General features: G+C 34.1%; 2 protein-coding genes and 1 non-coding gene across 5 annotated transcripts; all 3 read right to left on the reverse strand.

The window, feature by feature from the left end:
- Positions 1 to 2,628: 2,628 nt before the first annotated feature.
- Positions 2,629 to 6,962, reverse strand: TED3 (Pex2/Pex12 N-terminal domain-containing protein / zinc finger (C3HC4-type RING finger) family protein). Of its 3 annotated transcripts, XR_001928535.2 has the most exons (9): positions 6,598 to 6,962; positions 5,902 to 6,018; positions 5,655 to 5,808; positions 4,814 to 4,995; positions 4,611 to 4,711; positions 4,136 to 4,253; positions 3,398 to 3,564; positions 3,149 to 3,288; positions 2,876 to 3,016 (listed from the first exon to the last, which is right to left on the reverse strand). XR_001928535.2 is itself a non-coding variant. In XM_018123565.2 (8 exons), exons 1-8 carry the CDS (start codon positions 6,709 to 6,711, stop codon positions 2,887 to 2,889), a joined length of 1,083 nt encoding a protein of 360 aa, XP_017979054.1. In that variant the 5' UTR covers positions 6,712 to 6,942; the 3' UTR covers positions 2,629 to 2,886. The 3 variants fall into 3 exon arrangements, 2 of the variants coding, with proteins under 2 accessions (XP_017979054.1, XP_007024224.2); XM_018123565.2 differs by lacking the exon at positions 3,149 to 3,288 and having other exon boundaries at positions 2,629 to 3,016; positions 6,598 to 6,942; XM_007024162.3 differs by lacking the exon at positions 3,149 to 3,288 and having other exon boundaries at positions 2,629 to 3,016; positions 4,814 to 4,950; positions 6,598 to 6,928.
- A 150-nt stretch (positions 6,963 to 7,112) lies between these two features.
- On the reverse strand, positions 7,113 to 7,959 carry EMB3123 (PPR containing protein). The gene has a single exon (XM_007024164.3). It carries the CDS (start codon positions 7,904 to 7,906, stop codon positions 7,226 to 7,228), a length of 681 nt encoding a protein of 226 aa, XP_007024226.2. The 5' UTR covers positions 7,907 to 7,959; the 3' UTR covers positions 7,113 to 7,225.
- A 98-nt stretch (positions 7,960 to 8,057) lies between these two features.
- On the reverse strand, positions 8,058 to 8,139 carry TRNAS-CGA (transfer RNA serine (anticodon CGA)). The gene has a single exon. It is a non-coding gene; the product is annotated as a tRNA-Ser (tRNA).
- Positions 8,140 to 20,686: the final 12,547 nt, after the last annotated feature.

Here is a 20,686-nt window from a genome sequence, read left to right on the forward strand (position 1 = left end):
TTGATCAGCACATTTTCAACATTTAACAATTTAGTCTACACATGATTAGCTTTCCAATTTATTTATTTGTAAATTAAGATTTCAAGAAATAAGGGATCAAAATGATTAAAACTTGTTCCAATTTTCTTATTTGGGCCAACAACTTGTCCCAATCTTTACTTGTTTTTTTTTTTTTTCTTCAATCATGCTCCCTATCCATGGAGGATAGGATACAATCTTTACTTGTTTAATACCTAAATTTTTACCAAAGATTTAAGACAAATTATTCATCTTTTGTTTAGGATTATACAAAAATAAGAATATATAAATCTATATTCGATCTTAGCCAAAAGATATTATCAAGAAATGTAAAGAGCATATGGAATTTAGGTTATAATGAATTGAATGAGAGCATCCGATCAGAGCAGAAACAGCAATTCCTACTATCAAACTTGTAAGGGAGCTCTTAGGGGCGTAGCAAAAGCTGAAACAGGAGAGCGATTGGATCGTTTGATTTAATGTTTTAGACCATGAACTTTTTTTTGGAGAGGGGAAAGGTCTTTTGGCTTCTATTGATTTAAGATGGACACAATAGTGAAAGAAAATATAAATAAATAAAATTTATCGGCATGCAACTGACAGTCTTTTGACTAAAGACAACATTTGCAATTGCTTTAAAGCGTACAAGACAGAGATTTCAGGACTGATCTAAGATCAAGGAGGCCCGCCAGTTGAATCAAATTATTCAAATAGCTTAGCCTATAGTGCTGCTTCTAACCGAATATCTGTTACCACTTTGGATTTTGAAGAGCACCAAACTTGGACTGTGAAATGCAGGCAGCAGGGCATCATGTAGCTTAGCTAGAGAGAAAAACATGACACGGGTTTTCCGCCAAAGTACACTTCCCAGTTCTATGTAATTTTCAACCATGTAAGCTACCAACAAACATCAGTCTCTTCTTTTTTTTTTTTTTTAAAGTCCTATATATATGATCCACTTTCCAATATTGTTCTCGAATTTAATTGCATGTAATCAATTTTTTTTTCACATAAATGTAGATTCGAGTCTGTTACCATTAATGATCAACTATTACAATAAACAATACTAGATTCTAATCATTTTTTTTTAATTTTAAAAACACATACAAATACCGATAATTATATATATATATATATATATATATATATATTGAAAATTATATCCACATATTTATTGATTATCGATGTCAGTTTAAATGGTCATGTCTTCACCTCTAAGATGGAAGATTAGTTCACAGAATATTTGAGATTTTACAAAAACTTGGAAATTTCTCTTGAAAATATGTAAACTATGTTATGATGACTTTGGTGAAAGGGATGCTTGCATTTGAGCATCAGCTTGACTCGAGGGGGAAATCAAAAAGCATATTGTGTTTTGAAGGTTCAAAAAAGATAAGGAAGAAAGAAGCTAAAAACTTGACAAAGGTTGACCAGAAGTAGCTAGGTTACAAGTGATCAGAATTGGACAAAATTGCACATTAAATAAGGAATTAATAGACAAAATTTGATTATGAACTTATGGTCCTTTGTGAAGCCGGGATGATTATTTTTCTTTCTTTCTTTTCTTTTTTTTTTTTGTGGATATTATTGGAAATAGGTTTGACCACCAACTTCTGTACATGCCATTAGACCTTGGGCAAAGTCATGCGGTACAACTCTCAGTTTGTCCATTTCATGGTAGCTAGTGTGGAAAACATGTTCAGCTGTTTCTTTCTTGATAAATTCCACGGTAAACAAAACTAGTTCTAAGGATATTCTCTACAATTCTGTTTGTTTTTTCTTTTAAAATTTATTGAAAATATATATATATATATATATATATAATATAGAGGGTTTTTCCTTAATAAAGTAGTGTATGTTCTGTTCCTGATATTTTTTTTAATGAAATGATGGAAATGTCAGTTTCAAAACTGTGCTGGCTTGAAATGTGACTAGAGTCAAACTTCCTGAATGAAAGTATAATAGACCCAAAGAAAGGAAAGACAGGGAAAGCCCAACTATCAGATATTATAGAGCTCTGTCTGCGTGGATACCAACCACTTTGCCCTTTGGATAAAACACCCATGAATTTATGCTTTGGTTAAAAAAAAAACACAAACACACACAAATTACACGAAACAAAAGCATTCCATTTGTTATAAAGCTCCCTGTAAAAGATTACACCAAAGAAAATGTGCAACACATGCTGCCGCAATATATATAGAAATTCAGCTAGATGAATATGAAACCATACGACCAACGTGTTCCCTGACCCACATCATTGCCACTAGTCTGGGCCCTGTTATGCTGGTGAGAGGTGAGCCATTCCTTTTGGTTCTATGGCACCTGCCATTCCCTTACCACGAGATGTACTGGGCAAGCTCTATCCTCTACCAGGACCCTACCTTGCTCAGGAATTTGAGTTTGTTAAAGCAAATCCATTTCCATTTTAGCTAGGACAATGTTGGGTTTTCCTTTCAAAGCCTACTTTCTCCTCTCAATCTCGCGTGTCCATCTCTTCATCAAAAAGTATTAGCCATTGAAGATGCAAAAATAAGATGACATCTTAGGTTGCGAGTCAGAAATTTTCACCTTCTAAGAGACAAGTCAGTTAAATTTACCAGACAAAGATTCATAAGAATAAACCAATATGGGAAGGACGAATCTCTCTTCCACGAGTTGAAAAAATACCTCGTTATTAATGTGAAAGTTGACAAAGAATGATTAATTCCCCACTCAATTGGGGTACAAATGCTTTAAAACAAAAAGCTTTGTTTCTCAAATGATTTGTATGCCACATTCAGGCATTTTTGTTATACATATTTTGAAGTCTACAACGTTCTTTTCTTTATCTTTATCTTTTTCCATTTTTTCCTTCCCCTATGCAAGTTACTGACTCTGAGTTCTATGCTCAACAACGCTACCATGCCGCTGCATTGCCACAACAGGCTCACTGCATCTGGAACACCGGAATGATGGAGCTGCAGCACATCGTGTTCTAAGGCAGTAGTAGCAATACCTGTAAAAAGGAAATTGGACCCAATTATAAGCAAGCAATAATTGACAATTACTCTTAAACACTGTGGAGCACTGGAGCTATGGAAATGCATTTCATCGAAACAACTGTTCAGGGTAGCATTCAATAAATTACCAAGATACATGGTCACACCATGTATGTGTCAGTCCTTTTGTAAGTCCAAATTAAAAAATATATTTCAAGGCAATTATTCTCAGCCTAGGGCAATACGGGCCTCATCCTTTTGAAAGTTAGGCCCCATGAATTTTGACAGGCTGTGAAAAACAGGCACAAATTTAGATGATCTTCTTTACAACATCACCCGATATAGCAAACAAAATGTTGAAGTTAAACAGGGAATATGAGAGAATTCAGTTAACCTACCTATGCTGACAAGGTAGAGCAAGATAAGGAAGTGTTGGACTTGCCCGGCAAATGGGACAGGTAGAGTCATCCTCCGTAGATCTTGAAGATTTGTCCTTCGAAAATGGGTGAAGAAAACTTTTAACAGTGGATGAGTTCAGAAGAGGGAGAAGCAGCAACAGCATCTCCTGCATAACAGCAAAGGAAATATAATTACTAAGACACATTCATCACAGAAAAAGAAAGGTTCCTGGTAGTCTAAGTCAATCTGACCAATGGCAAAGAGATGGGAAAAGATTCAATGTTATGTTAACAACACTAGTACTTTGATTAGCTATGTTGACACAGAACAGGTAAAAAACCTGCCGTATCAAGAACCATTATTGAATGACTCAAATAGCAAAATATGGATGTTTATCCTATACATAGGTGCTGGAGTTTAAACACTCTACAAGCATATGTATACTCATTTACTTGCAATATAAGCTCCCACCCCTTTCTAGGCATTTTTGGTGAGCTTTTCATGAATCAGATATGAATATATTACCAAACACTAAATTTAACAGCTACCAGAATTTTTTTTTTTTTTTTGTAAATTTCTCCACAATATGCACCTCATTTAATATCTGTTATTATGGTAGAGACTAGCCTACAAACAACTACTAATGTCCATTGCCAAGTAAGAGGACATGCATAATTTCAAATCAAGCATTCGGATACACAAGAATCGTGATACTGGCTTAAACAAGGAAAGATTACCGAGAACTCATTCCAAACCAACTGGCGATTCATGTACTCAAAACTAACAGCTCGATTCATATTAGGGCTTTCATAGACAAGCCTTGCTCTTAAAGCTCTTTCAATGAGGTTTCTATACCTGCATTAGAACAAGAGATAAAAATTGGATCAACTCTGTCTGTCAAAGGTGATCATAGAAAAACAAGGCTTTTCAAGCCAGCTAAAAATTCACACCCATCAAGCTTTCATGTTTGGTAGAACAAAGTAACATATATCAAACCAAAAACCAGACAGACAGATCAGTTTCCTACAGTGAAGATGACAAATGGAAAAATCAAGTTGAAATATAGTAAGTTGAATCAATATGCTTATTATCAGCGCTTCTGTCCTTCTGTAGGTGTTTACTATCCTATAATATTAATGAGATTTAGATATACATGCGCTTCAATATTCATAAGGGCTTCCTTCTTATGAGAAATAACACTTTGAAACCTACCTTCCTGTGTAAAGAAATATGAGTAGGTTGCCAAATGATGCAGCCTTGTAAAGCCCTTCTATACGTTGCATCAAACCCCAAGCCCGCCGTGCCAATGGCCTCTGCAGAAGGAAAAGGAAAATCAGTATTCACTTTAAACGGTCTTCCAACACTTCCCTAGGGTAAGAAGACAAAAAAGAAGGAAAGATACATAAAAGCTGCACCTGCTCAGAATCACCCCATCTGCGAAAAGCAGAGAATGATTGTAAACGAGCCCAAATGTACTGACCACCAACCGTGGCAATGCAATACCACATTTTCTGAGCAACAGTTAATCCAGGCCCTTCCAAACCTGTCCTTACTGCAGAAAGATAATGAGTCGCACAAGTTAAGGCTGTAGGTAAGGCTGCATGAGAGAAGGGATGTTTAAAGAAAAGACAACGTTAACCAAGGTAAAGTGCTACACGGATATTAAAATAAACTCTCCTAAACATGGTTCAGGACAGACAATGTTACTAAGGTAAGTGCTCCATCTTCTAAATGCATCACAAAAGATTGTCCCAAATCGAATAGATATAATTTTGATATAATATCACTGATAATTGCAGTCATTAACAAAATCAAGAACATAATGAAATTCAACAATGCAACTAGCTATGAACGGCAATAAAAAAGTACCAGAGCATGATGTGGTCAGCACACTAACATGGGGCATATCACAATACATCAAACTCAATTGAAATAGAAATGAAAAAAACAAATTCAAACTAAACATCTATGAATACATATTCCTGCTCATAAAAAATGAAATTCATCAAAAAACATGCTAAGTTAAAATCAGTAATCATATCAAAGGATTAATATGAAGACCACGTGGGTCAGTAGCAATGCTCATACATGAGAAGACACTCTTCACACTATTAGCCCCAAAAACATAACGTCAAAATTTTCGTTGACCTATGTGTCTTCACCTATATGTTCAACATACGAGAAATTAAACCATTGAAGGCCAGTTTTGTAAGTAACAATTAGCACAAGAAGCAAGAGAGATCCAGACCTTCTCACCTTTTCTTCTTATTTCCATGGCACGTTCATCTCTATACCTCAGATTCATAAGAGCATTTCCTGGAGTAGGCTTATCTACCCAAATTGAGAACCTCCAAATGAGAAACTCAAGGAAAGCATCAAGTTCTGGTTCATATTGAAATAACATTCCTGGCTAACCCCAACAAAACAAAGAAACAAGATAAGATAATAGCACGATGGAATTTCGTTTTCTGTACAACATCAATGCCTTCAATAGCAAAAGTACCTTCATCAAGGAGAAAACTTTAACCAACTGTTCTTTTAACATCGCTGACATCTCAATATCCAATCTAGCAGCGTCAAACTGATTAACTCTGGATATTGATATTGGCAGTGTGGAATACTGCAGCAATTGACCAAAAACAGTCAATAAGCTAATCTACAAAAGTTAAATAAAAGCAGAAATTGGAACAACCAGGAAAAATTCCAGATTACGCTCGGATATAATCTTAACCTATTTGCCCTTAAACGGAAGGGCCAAAACTTTTGTATATAACTCTTCCATATGTATAATTAGAGAACTAGAAATTAATTTCTTCATTTTACTATCACAATGCAGTTCCATTCAGCTTTGTCAAATTATCCTTAATACCCAAAATTTATATTCCTTTTGTAGAAAGGAAATAAAATGTTACCCAGAAATTTTCCAGATACGAATTCAATAAAAACAAGTTCCCATGAATTCTAAAGGGCAATCAATAACTAACAAAATATATAAAAGGGAACCATAAAACACAATTTATGAATTATTGAAAAAAAAAAACATAATTTATGAATTTGTGGGAGAGTCTTTAGAGGCAATTATCATTAATCGGACAGATGGAAGGAAAATCAATAGAGGGTATTCTCTTTTTTTTTTGGTTGAACATCCAAATAAATTTTCAGAATTCACAAAAAAAAAAAAAAGAGTAAAAGAGTTTACCTGATGAGAAAGAGAAAGAGAGTGCCAGTGAGGAAGTAGCTTTTGGTAAGAAGTAATCCAAGCATCTTCTTGTGGGAGTGCAGGTGGGGATGGATTGCTTCTAACACTAATCATTTGATGAGTTATAATATGGGTTTTCTTTGGAAAAATTATTTGATGAGATTTGTTTGATGTTGAAGCCTTGAAGATGAGGAGGTGGTTTCGTTTTTTCCCTGGGCTCTGCCCTGTTTCAGAAAATGCAGCTAAAAAGCCTTGAGAGGTGGGCTAAACTCGCAACTTGCAGCTAAAGTTAAATTTGAGGGACATGGCAGTTACATATTTTGTGTAAGGTATAGTCGTCTAAAGGGTATTTTTGTCTCACTAAGTATTATACTTGCTATAGGATAGGATTAAAAGATTGAGGGAGATGGTAAAAAATGAATATCAAACTTTAATTCTTTTATTTATAGGTTAAAAAACAATTTATTATTTGTTTTTATTTTTACCGATGAAGTGATGGTTCCCTTGCTCAATGACACATCAAACATATATTCTATAATTACAAATACAAAAAAATACATAAGAGAACCAAAAAAGGTAAAGAAAAATTCTCTATGCTTTTCACCAAAAAAAGCCCATTCTTTTCTCTCTATATTCTGAGTTTGTCCAAATTAACCCTAGACGACCCACCAAATTCACTCTCCACCTCCAAAGCCAAACCCACTTCCCCGAACCTTCTCAATCCTTTACTCAACACTTTCACCACATACTGCCCTACTCTTTTCCTGGACCCCACTCCATTTTCCTTCATCAATCCACATATCCTGACCGTTGATTCTCTCCTCCCAGCCCCTACAACACCCTTTATCAACCTCACAAGCGCCTTCTCATCATCGCACTCGATTGCTTCCATCTCCCCAATCAACCCGTCAATCTCGCCCCCCAGTTGGCTCCTGGCCAACGCCGTGACAACATCAGCGTACAAAGTCAAGTGTAGAGGCGGGTATTCTGATCGGACGGTCGAGAGCACGTGGAGGGCGAGGATGCATTGGTCTTGGCGTAGGAGTTCGAGTAGAGTGGCGAGGAGGTCGGATTTGATGAGGCGGGAGAGGGAAGGGAGTTGGGTATTCGTCGTCGTTGGTGAAGAGTTTCGATAGGCCCGTTTGAGGGACTGGATGGCTTGGATTGCTTCTGTGCTTAAGATGCGGCCTTTGACGAGAGGTCCACGATTGTCTCGTGGACCGCAACGTATCGGAGTGAAGCTTCTCTGGGTGGGGATGGGGTAGAGAGAATAGAGTGCAGTGAGATTGAAACAAAGATAGGAAGCCATCAAAAAAATGGAGGGATTTTTGCGAAAGCCTTAAAGGATAAAAAGGGGTTTATCTTTTTCCATTTTAGTAGGCCGTTTTGATTGGTGAAAGACGATTTTACCCTTGTTGGGACGCAAGTGAATATAAAAAAGGAAGATATACAAAAGACAGCGTCGACAGCAGGATTCGAACCTGCGCAGGACAAGCCCAACAGATTTCGAGTCTGTCTCCTTAACCACTCGGACATATCGACGGAAGCACTCTATTTTGGCTGAAATATAAAAAAAAATTATTCTTCTTTAAAATAATGAGCTCAGAAGGTGGGCCTAAACAACGGGCCATTCTTGACAGCTCAATGCATCATGGGCCTGGTTGACAGGCTACTTTAACAACTCAAAGGAAATTCTATACCAATGGTTGAAGACATGGAGCCCATGTCACACGTTGGCTTGACCACAGTAGCACACTTTCCCTCATGGTCCTTGTAACTTTCCATAATCGCCTAATTGCAAAATATAAATGGGAGAGAATGCAATAAAAAGGATACAGACTGATTAGTTTTTTATTTTTTTTGGCTATGTCAATTAATTATCAAAAATTGTTTTAATGAGTGTCCCAAAAGCACTTTTTAAGGTCAATTAAATCAATATTTATAATAATATTTTTGCATTAAAAGTAGAATAAGTTGATGGTTAATGTGATGAATGAATTTTAATATATTAACAGAAGATATTCCCAAATATAGTAAATTTAAAGAGTGTCAGTAAGGCACCCTTAGCAAATCCTAATTAAATATTATTGATAGGGTAAGGATGAGATGCCATTGCCCATTAAACCCAAATAGGATTGTGAAAGTGAGAAGTCACACTCTGCAGCTCATTAATTGCTACTGCTGTATCTGTTTAGCAATTTCACCAAACATAAAAGTTGTTCTGAGAGTAGTAAAGATTTCCTGTTTTTCTCTTTGAGTATCTTTTATTGTTGTAACCTGTAATATCATCCACCATTATTTTGTGGAAATGAAGAAAGCACCCACCTCTAGTCTTAACAATGTGTTAGTATTTATTGTATTTCAGTGTCTTACAGGTTTAACTTATTAGCCCTGTCGCTTCTGCGTAACTTTTTCTCGTAACATTCAACTTTCAGTGGTACGTACGTTCAAGAGCCGATATTATCATCATGTCCAAACTTATTGCTATTTCCATTGCCATGTCATTGATTTCTGACGAATAGTTAGCTCTGTTCATTTTGGAATCATATTGCTCAACCATTCACTCTCCATTTATCATTGTAGGATTTCACTTTTTTGAGCCGAAGATTTCTTCTCTACCACTTCCACATGAAATTTTTCTCATGTTATTGTTGATTTTTTTTTTTTTTAATTTATGAATAAAGGGCACGAGTATAAGCAATTGAGGTCGGTAGCAAACAGACAAAACCAAGGCAGCCAATGCTATTCTGACATGCGGGGAAATGGAAAAAAAAAACATGGTGGAATTTGGCTTCCATATCCAAATCCAATTTTCGGGTTAGATTTTCTCATAAATGATTTCTACAACAGACAATGGTGGAGCTAGGCGCTTTGCACTGCTTGCTCACCACAAACAAGTATAGGCAGCAAGCTTAATAATTCAATAAGTGAATAGGAAAACAATAAAAGAGTGTGGGGGAGGAGCAGAGAAGAAGAAAATATCAGCCATCTTTTTTGGTTTCATTCTGCAACCAATATGTGCCTACTAATTATTACATGGTGCTGTTAGATTACATGGAGTTCTCATGCTATAATTATCAAAACATACCTAAAACTATTTGGAAGTTGACACTTTCCTCAAATCCGACAATGCAATCAGGATATGTGGTTTATTTTGGCTAGTACATATATTCCATAGCTTCCATTTTCTGTGTGCCGCCTGTAATTAGGTTTGCATCGTTGTCGGATTAAGCACCAAGGAATAAACACGATATCTATATATATATATTTCATTTAAAACTCTAACCAATTCTCAATATATAACATTTCTTGATAGGTTTTCTTATGTTCTTTTCATTGATTGATTTTGCCATATCAAATGGTCAAAACGATCAAAATGCTTAAGCAGAATATCTAGAATTTGCAAACGCTTTTTCCATTCATGCATGGTCCATCTGCAAACTATTCCCAGATTTTAATGCGTGACAGATGTTTTCATGTCCTAACCATTATATGATAATAATTCCTGATATCTACCCTTCAACCAAGCCATCTTTAATATGGAGATTATAAGTTGCAGAAGCCAGAACAATATTATGGCAGTGCCATAATATGTTTCACAAATTTTCTCTGATATGAACATTTCACCTCTTTGAATAATGATGCTGTTTGTTCGGAATGGCGTATATTAGCCTAAAATCTAAATTAAAAGCCCTTTTGTCTTTAATGGAAATTCACTAATTCATCAGGATACAGATCCGAAAGTAGATTCTGGTGCCAAATTCATTGCACTAAACAATGTAGATCAATCATATTATTTCTATGAATCTGAATAACAATGTATTGTTTAGTAGCAGCTCAGCAGTGATTTTAAATTAACAAACCTTCTGGCTAAAGCTGGCGGCTAACTTTGACAATGAAGATGCATTTATATGGCTTAGCCTGGCTAAAAAATCCATGCCATATTTTTGTTCTGTCATGCAGCATAATTAGGTTCACATCATTGTCTTTGAACATTAATGAGTAAACATGCTGCATTCAATCTGTCACTTATGCTTTACGAAATGCCTTTTGTTAGCTTACTTTAAGCCTTCATTGACCACATTTAAGTTCAAATCGATTATGTTTTTCATGAAAGCTCCCCTCTCTTAATCTTTGATTAGTGTGCTGCATAAGCATAATTGCAGAAAAATGAACTGGCACATCTTAACTAGGTCTGGCACAATAAACTAACAGCTGCCATAATAATCATAACAATGGAAATTTATGGTTCGGGACAGAGTCATAAATATGGAATTTTGTCCCTCTCTTCTTGATTTATGTTGGTGAATAATGGTAGAAATACTTAACATCTTACATGTTCTGCAAGTCATTTCCAGGGACCTACTGTTATCGCTATCGATGAGGTGTTGCTAACTGACGCCAGAACTTTCATCCTTAATTGAATGATTCATACATACAGCTAGTCCTCACCAATAATTCAATTCTATCCATAGTGCAGTGTAAATAGAAATCAAGAGCACAGGGAAAATAATCAATCTTGTGGGCTTAAGGGGTTGCATGTCTGCTTTGAAACCAAAAAAAGGCTGAAGACACCAAATCAAAGAGCCTGCCAAAATTTCCCTGTTGTTTGTTTGGTAAGGACGTGGCCATTATGTCTTGATTCAGTTTTTTTTTTTTTTTTTGTTTTCCACATGAATTGTGAACAAAAATGTTTCATTCTTTCTCCTTGACTAATTAAGTCCATAATTCTTGCTGCATGCTGCACCTAGTCTCCAATTTGTACTGTTTAGTTCTAGCCCTCCTCAAAACACGTTAGCTCCCTAAAGCTTGGGTTGATTTCGACTTATTTATCAACACTGTTTGATCAACAAAAATTTGATCAGTCATTTTAGAACCTCCACAACACTCAGGAGTTGCAATCAATAAAAGAAATTCCAGTATATTTTTATGAATGGAGTCACTGTTTCTTGTTTAAAGTGGGTTTGAGTGTTGGATGTGTAAGCGATAGAGCCTTTGAGAAATGTACTGGCTAAAAAAGCATTTCGGACGAAAAGATAATGGAGGCACTTTGAGGTATTCAAAATGAATTCCAAATGCTTGGAAAACAAACTGAATTTTCTCTGTTCATTGAAAGAAACAATTCGGAAAAAGCAATGGCTGCCAACCTTGTCTAAGTTTAGATTGATCCAGAGAGTTTACTGGTAAGGCGGCGCAACCCGGATTAAAACCAACAACTTACTCGTTAAAAAAGAAAAACAAAATTAAAGCATGAATGCATGATTGTTACAGCAAATTATTAGGATTCCTACAATTGCATGTATTCATGTTTCCATAGGCAGACATGAGAATTTACGCAGCGATCAAATATACGTGGTTATATCGCCTATCAGGGTATCTAACAAAAGCAAAAGGTCGCAATCATGCTGCTACTGTTATTGCTATGATCAACAGACCATCATTTTCATCTGCCATAACCAAAACAAAATTCGTTGGTGTAAATCTATTATTCTTATTCTTTCTTAGTATTTATTCATATGTAGCTCATTTAACATACAAAATCAAGGGGAAAGAACCATATCAAATGATAAATCAAATCACCCAATCTCTACTTAAGTAATTAAAGAAAAGAAAAGAAAATCTCATCAAATACAATTTTATATATATATATATATATATATATATATATATATATATATATATATATATGTAGTTGGACAAAAAAACATGACAGACAGGACATGACTAATATGGGACGATCGTAACTATACGTAATCTGTCCTTAAATTAATAATGTGGAAGCAGTGAGAATGTTTCAGCAGAGAATTTTTGGATGGAATATTGAGGAACAGGTGGAATCCCCTTTTGGAGGGGAGGTGGGCGCATATGCATTGCTCATCAAAGGTTTAGCAATCTGGTGAACACTGTAGCTATGGTGCGGGACAAATGGGACCCATACATATATATATATATATATATATATATATACACATGCAAGTATATATCACCTTTGAGTACATGATTAATATATCTGTATGCTTTTTGGCAAAACAAAACCAAATGGAAAATACATTAAAGTGGATGACACTTACTGTCTGATATCATATTTGAATGTTATACACATAAAATAATAATTATTTTTTATTTTTAAAATATTTAATTTTTTTACAAATTATGTTGCAGGCCCAATGATCATTACCAGTGCCTTGATCCTCTTCAAGGACACACGCTTGAAAACCTGCTGGTGGGATGAGGGATCTAAATATCTAATATCTTGTGCCACCACATTGCCACGTGGGCCCATCCAAATGGTGGACCTTACTTAGAGCAGTCTTGTTCTTGTTTGTGCTCATAGTCAAACATAGCGGCGGTGAGGGATTTCTTCTTTCTCCTACTATTACACAAATATTCTTCCATAATTACACCAAACATTTCACAAAAAAAAAATATTGTTTTTACGTTAAAGGCAATGCTTCTTAACTATGGCCATAAATAGTGATTGGTCAAACTATCATGAGAGTCTTTGTATTATAAAGTTTTCTTCATTTTATTTCTTTTACTTAAAATTAATTAATTTAATTTATGTATTCTGACATTTTGTGCAATTAGATCCTCCTGCCTAATGCCATTCAAATTGACCGTTAATATTGCCTACGTGTTAGACAACTCTTAAATAGCTTTGACATGTCAGGAAAAAAATTTTGGACAAAAGAAACTTGTATGATGTCAATCTTACTAGTATTATATTATAAGAATTAAATTAAACAAAATATTATATTATAAAAATTAAATTAAACAAAATATTATAATATAAATATTAAATTAAACAAAACTCTATAGTACAGAGACTTCGTGGATACTTTTATCATTTTTTATTTCACATTACAAATGAGCATGTTGGCTTTCCTTATAAGCTCAAATAGTGTATAAAGTGTAAAAAAAATCTTGAAACATTGTAATTGAATGCAATTTTTGCTTATAATATTGAAATAATGTAGCAATTTTTGCGATTTGTTTACAGCACTCCTCCATTAGTAGCTCCAACAGCAAATATAGTTGCTCCATCAGTAAAAGATTTCTTCTTTTGGCTCTGACTTTTCTTTCTACTTGTCCGACCCTAGAAATGTAAATGATACCAACTAACCAACAATAAATAAAGCAATGAATAAACCAAGAAAATAATCTAAATCATTAACCTATAAATTGAGGGATCCCAACATTGGAAGTTTTGGCCTATTGTGACCTTCTTGACGGCAAATACTACATTTCATCTTCCAATCCTCGACATGTTTGTCTTTTGTTGACCTTCACATGATTCTCTTCTCCTATCCTTTTTGGATCTTTTAACAGATTTCTTCACATACGAAGGTAATGTAGCTTCCACATTCCTTTTAGGTGAAAACATTGAGCCTTTAACAAGATGGAGCATCTACTCATATACCTTCAAGTATTCACTTCTCTTATAACAATTAGCCAAACAACTTGTTGGATCCTCTTCTTCATAAGTGATAGCCTTTGTCGCATGTTGGCATGGCAGTCATATTATACGCAAAAATTACAAAAAATGCTACAACATTTCATATTATAAGTAAAAATTACATTTAACTACGGTGTTTCAAAATTTTCATACACTTTATGCACTATTTCAACATATAGTAAGGGTTAACATTTTTATATGTAATGTGACATAAATAATGGTAAAAGTATCCACGAAGTCCCTATATTATAGAGGTTTGTTCAATTTAGTCCATATATTATGACATTTTGTTCAATTTAATCTTTATAATATAACGATTTGTTTATTTCAATCCTTATGACATGGCACTAGAAAACTAACATGAAGAAAAATTTTTTTGCCAATTTTTTTTTTAACATGTCAATATTGTTTGACACATCAACGTCACATCAATAACGCGAACGATTAATTTAGACGACTTCAGGCAAGAGGACCCAATTGCATAAACTGTTAGAATACAGGGACTGAATTGACTAGTTTTTAGTTAGAGAGACTAATTTGAAGGAAAAAGCTATAATACAAGGACTTCTTACGTAAGTTGACCAATTTTAATTGTATTAATAGAAAATAAAATATTATTTTTTTGTTTCAAATTGAATATTAATTTTTCAAATATCACAAAATTTTAACAATGAGTTATTTTGTTTTTTATTTTACAAATATAGATATTTAATTTGAAACAGAGAATATTACTTAATGTGATAATTTTAAATGTAGTAATAAAAAAACTAGGTGATATATCTTAAATGAAAATTCTTTTAATAAAAAACATTACTGAAATTGTTAAAACCAATATAATGTGAATGAACATGATACAAAAACAATGATTAACCCTAATCAAGAGAGCATGGAATTTGCAATGAAAATGAGACATATTAATACTACTATCATTAATTCAAGCCTGGATCTAATCCCATCACTCTTTCCTGTATTTATTTTATGGATTGATCATTTAATTATCCATTCAGTGAGGATCGAGGTTGCATTAAATTAGAAAGACGAGTCAATTCCAGGCTAGTAGCTTTATGTCTTTTTTGACCAACTAATGACTTTGCGAAGATGAATAAAACAAAATTCTTGACCAGAAAGGTGAAAATAAATAAACCCCGACCCCGTCCCAAAAGGCAAAAAGAAAACTCAAAATTATTTGAGACAGTGTGCCAAACCTACATATATAGCTGAGAGAGATATTGATGTAATAATTAATATTGCCCTGTGCATTGTACGAGTAGTTATCCCTATAAGGAGGGACCAAAAATGTGTTGCTGCTAATCAAAAGTGATAGTACTAAAGCAGCCCCCGATGGCGTGGGGGACATCTGGGGCACCATTCTCATTTAAGTAACTTGCTAATTAATGCCCTTCCATTAATTATCATCACGCAAAAAGCATCCAAAATATGCATATGTTTGTAATTTCTTTTATGAAAATATTACCAAATACGATCCGGTTCCCAGATATCTACTAATAGTTTTCAAAGAGGTATCAGTCGTGTACCCTTTGGCCGGAATGATCCTGTCCGTTGGGTTTTTATATTTATTCAGAGCTGTCATCAACAAAAATCAATATAAGTTACATTTGTGGAGAAAGTGATTAAATTTAGCAATAAAAATGTGACAAATCCAATTACTGATTTTATGAGTTCAGTTTTGAATATATAGATAGAGATGGAGAATCAAGCACCCAAGATAAGTAGCCAGTCTGTCGGTCTGAGAGTGAAAGAAATCAAAATTTAAAGGCGATCATTATAAGCATGCTTCAGATTATTGCTATCTCTTTCTTTCTTGCGGATTGGACAGGATCTTGTACGTGGAGATTATGCAAGCTTTGCACACTTTATAATATTCACATTAAATCCTAAAAAGTTGATTTCCTTCACATATTCAATTCAACCTAACAAAAATTTTTCAACAGAGACATTATGGTATTGGGGAAGCAGCCCCCTCACGCCAAATAGAAAGATAAAATAAATATATAAATATACATACATTATATATATATATATATATATATATATATATATATATATATATTCAGCATTCTTGATTACACCTACCAGGTGGCAGCTCTCTAGTGGGGGTGGCTTTACAAAGTGATGCGATAAACTCAGCCTTCCATTCAAAATACACCCAATTATTACCTATTGTCTGCTCACTTTTGGCCCAAACATTTTAATGGAAAAAAATGCATTTTATGGGGCTTCAGAAGTTGAAAGTTGGAGAAAGAACTAAAAAAAAAGCTTTGAGAAAGGGGTTTTCACATTTATTAATTAATTTACTTTTTCCATTTATTCTAATAAATTTTGAATTTCAGACATACGCTTTTAAGGTTGGAAACAATATCATAAAATATAGTATAAATACAAGAAAAAGGGCTACATTGTTTTATTTGGATAACTAAGTAGAAAGGCTACATTGATTGTAAAAGAATGTAAAAAGGTTCAAATGACCATGATGTAACTCTAATTCTCTGCAAAAATAAAATTATTTGTGTTATTAAAATAATATTAAATTTGATAATTAGACAACACTTTTTGAGTATGAATCCTTATGGAATTTTTTATTGAAGTGGACAGATCAATAAGCAGCAGACAGAATAAAAAGAAGAAATTTATTGGTAATTACTATTTAAAAACAAAGAAAATTGTTTACCGCATTTGGTGTTACAGATGAGTGCTTTTTTTAATTGTAAAAATTTCATTTGACTGCTATGGTGATATCTCTTTAAAATTGCCTTACATTACGTCATTGCGTACAATAGACAAAATAATTCAAAAAAAAGTCAACTTGTGTTACCACGTGAAGTAGCCCAGTGTAACTTAGAATGAGTGACAAACTTACTTCATTTTAAGGAGATGATGAAAGTAATTTTGAGATAAGTGATGGGAATTTTAAGTTAATTATACTTTTGAGAAGTCTCGAAGAATTTGAAGTAATAGTTTAAATATCACTACAAAAAAGTAAGATCTTATTAATGGAAATTTTTGTCAATAAGAGGAATTATCAATAAAAATATCAATGAAAAGTTTCGTCGGTTGTCAGTTGAAAATGCTGTTGTCGAAAAAGGTAAATTTATCAGTAACAGAATATTTCATCGATAACTTATCGACTGAAATTTTCATCAAGAATTTTGTTGACAAAGACACGGACCCATCCGTTGGAATGTCATCAGTAAGGAGAAAAATTAATCGATAAATTCCGTTGGTAAAAATACTAACGAATTTAGACCTCTCAGAATTTCGTTGGTAAAAATATCGACAAATTTAGACTCGTCAGAAATTCCGTCGATGGTTACTGACGGAACTATTTGCTCGGCAATTCTGTTTGAAAATACCAACAAAATTGTCAACAAATAGCCAACAAATTTTGTTTGGAAGCTTACAAGCATTATCTGTCATCAATGGCAATAATTCGATCGATATTTTGTCAATATTTTATATAAATTTCATCGGCAAAGGATGAATTTCATCGGTGATTCTATCAGTAAATGATGAAATTCACCACTAAATGATGAAATCCGTCTGTAATACTTGTAGAACTTTTTTTTTTGGTTCAAATTTTGTCATGTTCGTAATAAAATCATTATGTGATGTTATTATTGATAAAGTAAACATATAGCAAACACAAAAATGCATATATATAGAAAAAAATGAAAATGTAATTCAAATGTAAACATCCGAATGTAAACATTTGATAAAAATTCAAACATAAACATCTAATAAAAGTGCAAATCTTACTAAGGGGGTGGGGGTGGCTGCTGTTGCTACTATAATGGAGGATACGACTCCGACTACTGTGATGAGAAAGGCCCAGAGGTGTTTGACAATCTCTTCGATCTAATTACCTGAATCAACAAGTCACTAAATCTATTAAAAGACGTTTTCAAGTCCTTGACGTCGATAACCAATTCCTTATAACCCTCAGGCTCAAGCACAAGAGGCAAAGGAGGTGGTGTAACGGTAAGGCCATAAGCAGACCCAAACGTCACCGATACAGTTAGAAGTCTCTAAGCAAGGACTTTGGTGCCAAATCCATAAACGTGGGTCCTAGTGTTGGTGCGCCCTCCAATGGCCTCGGTCCATGCCTTTAGATCAAACTCCAATTGGGTCGATAGCTTGTCATCATACTTTTGCGATGTTGTCGAAGTGTATGATTCCTATAAATAGAAATGCAATTAAAAATTATTAAGTTATTGAATCGGTCAGCAACATATATGTCGAATATATACATGTGTGTGTGTATATATATATATATATACATGTATGTGTATATATATACACATATATAAACACATATTACTTACATAGACATTTTTGGACTTGTTGTCCACAAATTGTCCAATACCCTTCTATCGCTTGTGAGTGCATTCGAAGAAGTTGGAGAACATGACCTAGTGTTGCTTTTCCTTTTCCTGTAATCATAAAAACAGGTTAACAACATAAACAATAGTATTATTAAAGTGAATGATTTTTTGTAGTGTTTAAATAAAAGTACATAGCAGCCACTTCTGGTATAGGGTGAAAGGCAAATAACTATTGATATGTTTTGCCACATTGCTGTCCTTTTCAGTCAAGCGATTCTACCTAACCTTGTAAGAGCATAACTGCCATTCGGGGCCTGGACCATACGTCATCAACTAGTTTCTCTCATACCTCAGTAATAAGCCAAGATACCGCCTTACCCTTCATCAATACGAGATAGACATCGGGGTCGCTTGTTTACTTCTTGGCCTTGTCGCACTCATCCCCTAATAGGTCCTTGAGGTAGTCCTTACAAATCTTCTCCCATATAGACCAGACGTCTATTGCATTTATAGCAACCCATGTAAAAGATTCTTACATCCAAGAAAAATATATATTAGTATGGGAAATTATCCAATGTTATACACTAATACTATATCCTTACGTTACCTCAAATTTTCGCCACATGTTATCCTTGTGCTTATGAAGAACCTACCTCCATATCGACCAAGGTCCACTGAAGTTGCTCTTGATAATTCGCGTAATCGTTAGAGTAACATCAGTCTCCTTAAAAGTATTACAAAATAAACTTATTGTTAGTAAAATGTATAAATTAATTAACTAAATTGACTACATTTAATTAATGACATAAATTGGAGTAAAGGAACTTACCTATCTCTTAGAGGATGTAGAAATATCTGTCGGTCCGAATAAGTCAGAGTCGACAAACAAAAACTCAACCCTCTACCTTTAAACTATGACATGTTGAACGCCATAGTAACGTTTGAAGTGGGGGTTTCCAACTGGAGTAGTCGAACTCTGCATCGGTACCTCTGCTTGTACCAGAATAATATCTATCATTGCAAGTGGAGTCTATGGTCTGAGAAGAGGAGGCGACGAATGTTGCCGTACAAAATGTCGAGCAACCGAAGGGCCTGCTACTATTGGGTCAAAAGCAATCCTTCATCTTCTTCTTCACCGTAACCATGTATGTCCAATAAAAAGAAAAATATACAATTGTTAGTATAACTATAAAAAATAGAATATGCATATAAACATTAATTTAAATGTCATAGTCGAAATAATAAATTTGTATAATTTTTTTTAAAAAAAAAACAAAAGATCCATCAATCATCATCGGAATAAGGTAACTCATTTTCTTCGTTCTCATATTCATAATCATCGGTATCGTTTTTATCTTGTTCGTCTGATTCTTCCTTTGTCTCATCGTATTCTTCTTCAACTTCATCATCTTCTTCATTATGTTCAATATCCTCCATCGTATTAACCTCTTCATATTCACCAGTAAGAAGAATTGTATTATTGTCAATGTTGACCGAACTATGATCAAATTGTGAATTGAAGGAAGCTTCATCTTCTTGATTCACCTTTTTGTTAAGGTCAGTCATTTCCCAATCACTTTGCTCATTGTCCATAATGGGAAATCGACTTTGAGCTTTCGTTTTGAACATTACCCACCAATCCGTCAATCTCTTTTGTTTGATGGATATGGAATGTAGTACAATTGAGTTACTTGTTCGGCTAAAATAAAAGGCTCATGGCTAGCAAGAATTTGTTGTGGGTTTAGTACTCATAAGTATACATATTGAACTAGTAATTTAGACAGTAAATTTAAAATCGTATCCCATAAGGATTTGCTTCTAATTATTCAAAAGTATCAAATTATGATAGATCAATCCTATTCAAGTAACTTGATTTTGTAGAAAATTAATTAAAACTAAATTCAATCTAAAACTAAATTTATTAACAAAAACTAAATATTCACTAAAGAAAGGTAATAGACTAAAACCTAGGATTATGGGTTTATTCAACACTTCATTTAACACCAATTTCTCTTATTATTTACATTCATGGGTGGTTTTGCTAACCTAAAATCCAAACTATGCACAAGTATCCATCGAGATGCTTGTACAAGTACCTAATTTAATTGGGTCACTATATATGTATAGTAATCAATTAAATGAGGTATATTAAGCTAGTGTTCTAATTTGGCTATGTATGGCATTGAGGAGTATGTTTACCTTAATTTCGAATGAATCACCTAAGTGACATGAATATACACTATTCGAACCTTAATCTAATCTACAATGACTCTGTCGAGTCTCATTCAGATTA

This window comes from Theobroma cacao, chromosome 6 (assembly GCF_053813885.1).
Source record: "Theobroma cacao isolate CCN51 chromosome 6, ASM5381388v1, whole genome shotgun sequence".
NCBI classification, from domain to species: domain Eukaryota; kingdom Viridiplantae; phylum Streptophyta; class Magnoliopsida; order Malvales; family Malvaceae; genus Theobroma; species Theobroma cacao.

Bases quoted from the DNA above. Each gene is read 5' to 3' on its own strand.
- TED3 (XM_018123565.2), bottom strand. From the start codon at position 6,711: ATGATTAGTGTTAGAAGCAATCCATCCCCACCTGCACTCCCACAAGAA. The intron at 5,809-5,901 runs GTACTTTTGCTA...TGTTGGGGTTAG, and splicing joins AAGTTTTCTCCTTGATGAAG to CCAGGAATGTTATTTCAATA. The intron at 3,565-4,135 runs GTAATCTTTCCT...GCTGTTATGCAG, and splicing joins TGGTTTGGAATGAGTTCTCG to GAGATGCTGTTGCTGCTTCT.
- EMB3123 (XM_007024164.3), bottom strand. From the start codon at position 7,906: ATGGCTTCCTATCTTTGTTTCAATCTCACTGCACTCTATTCTCTCTAC.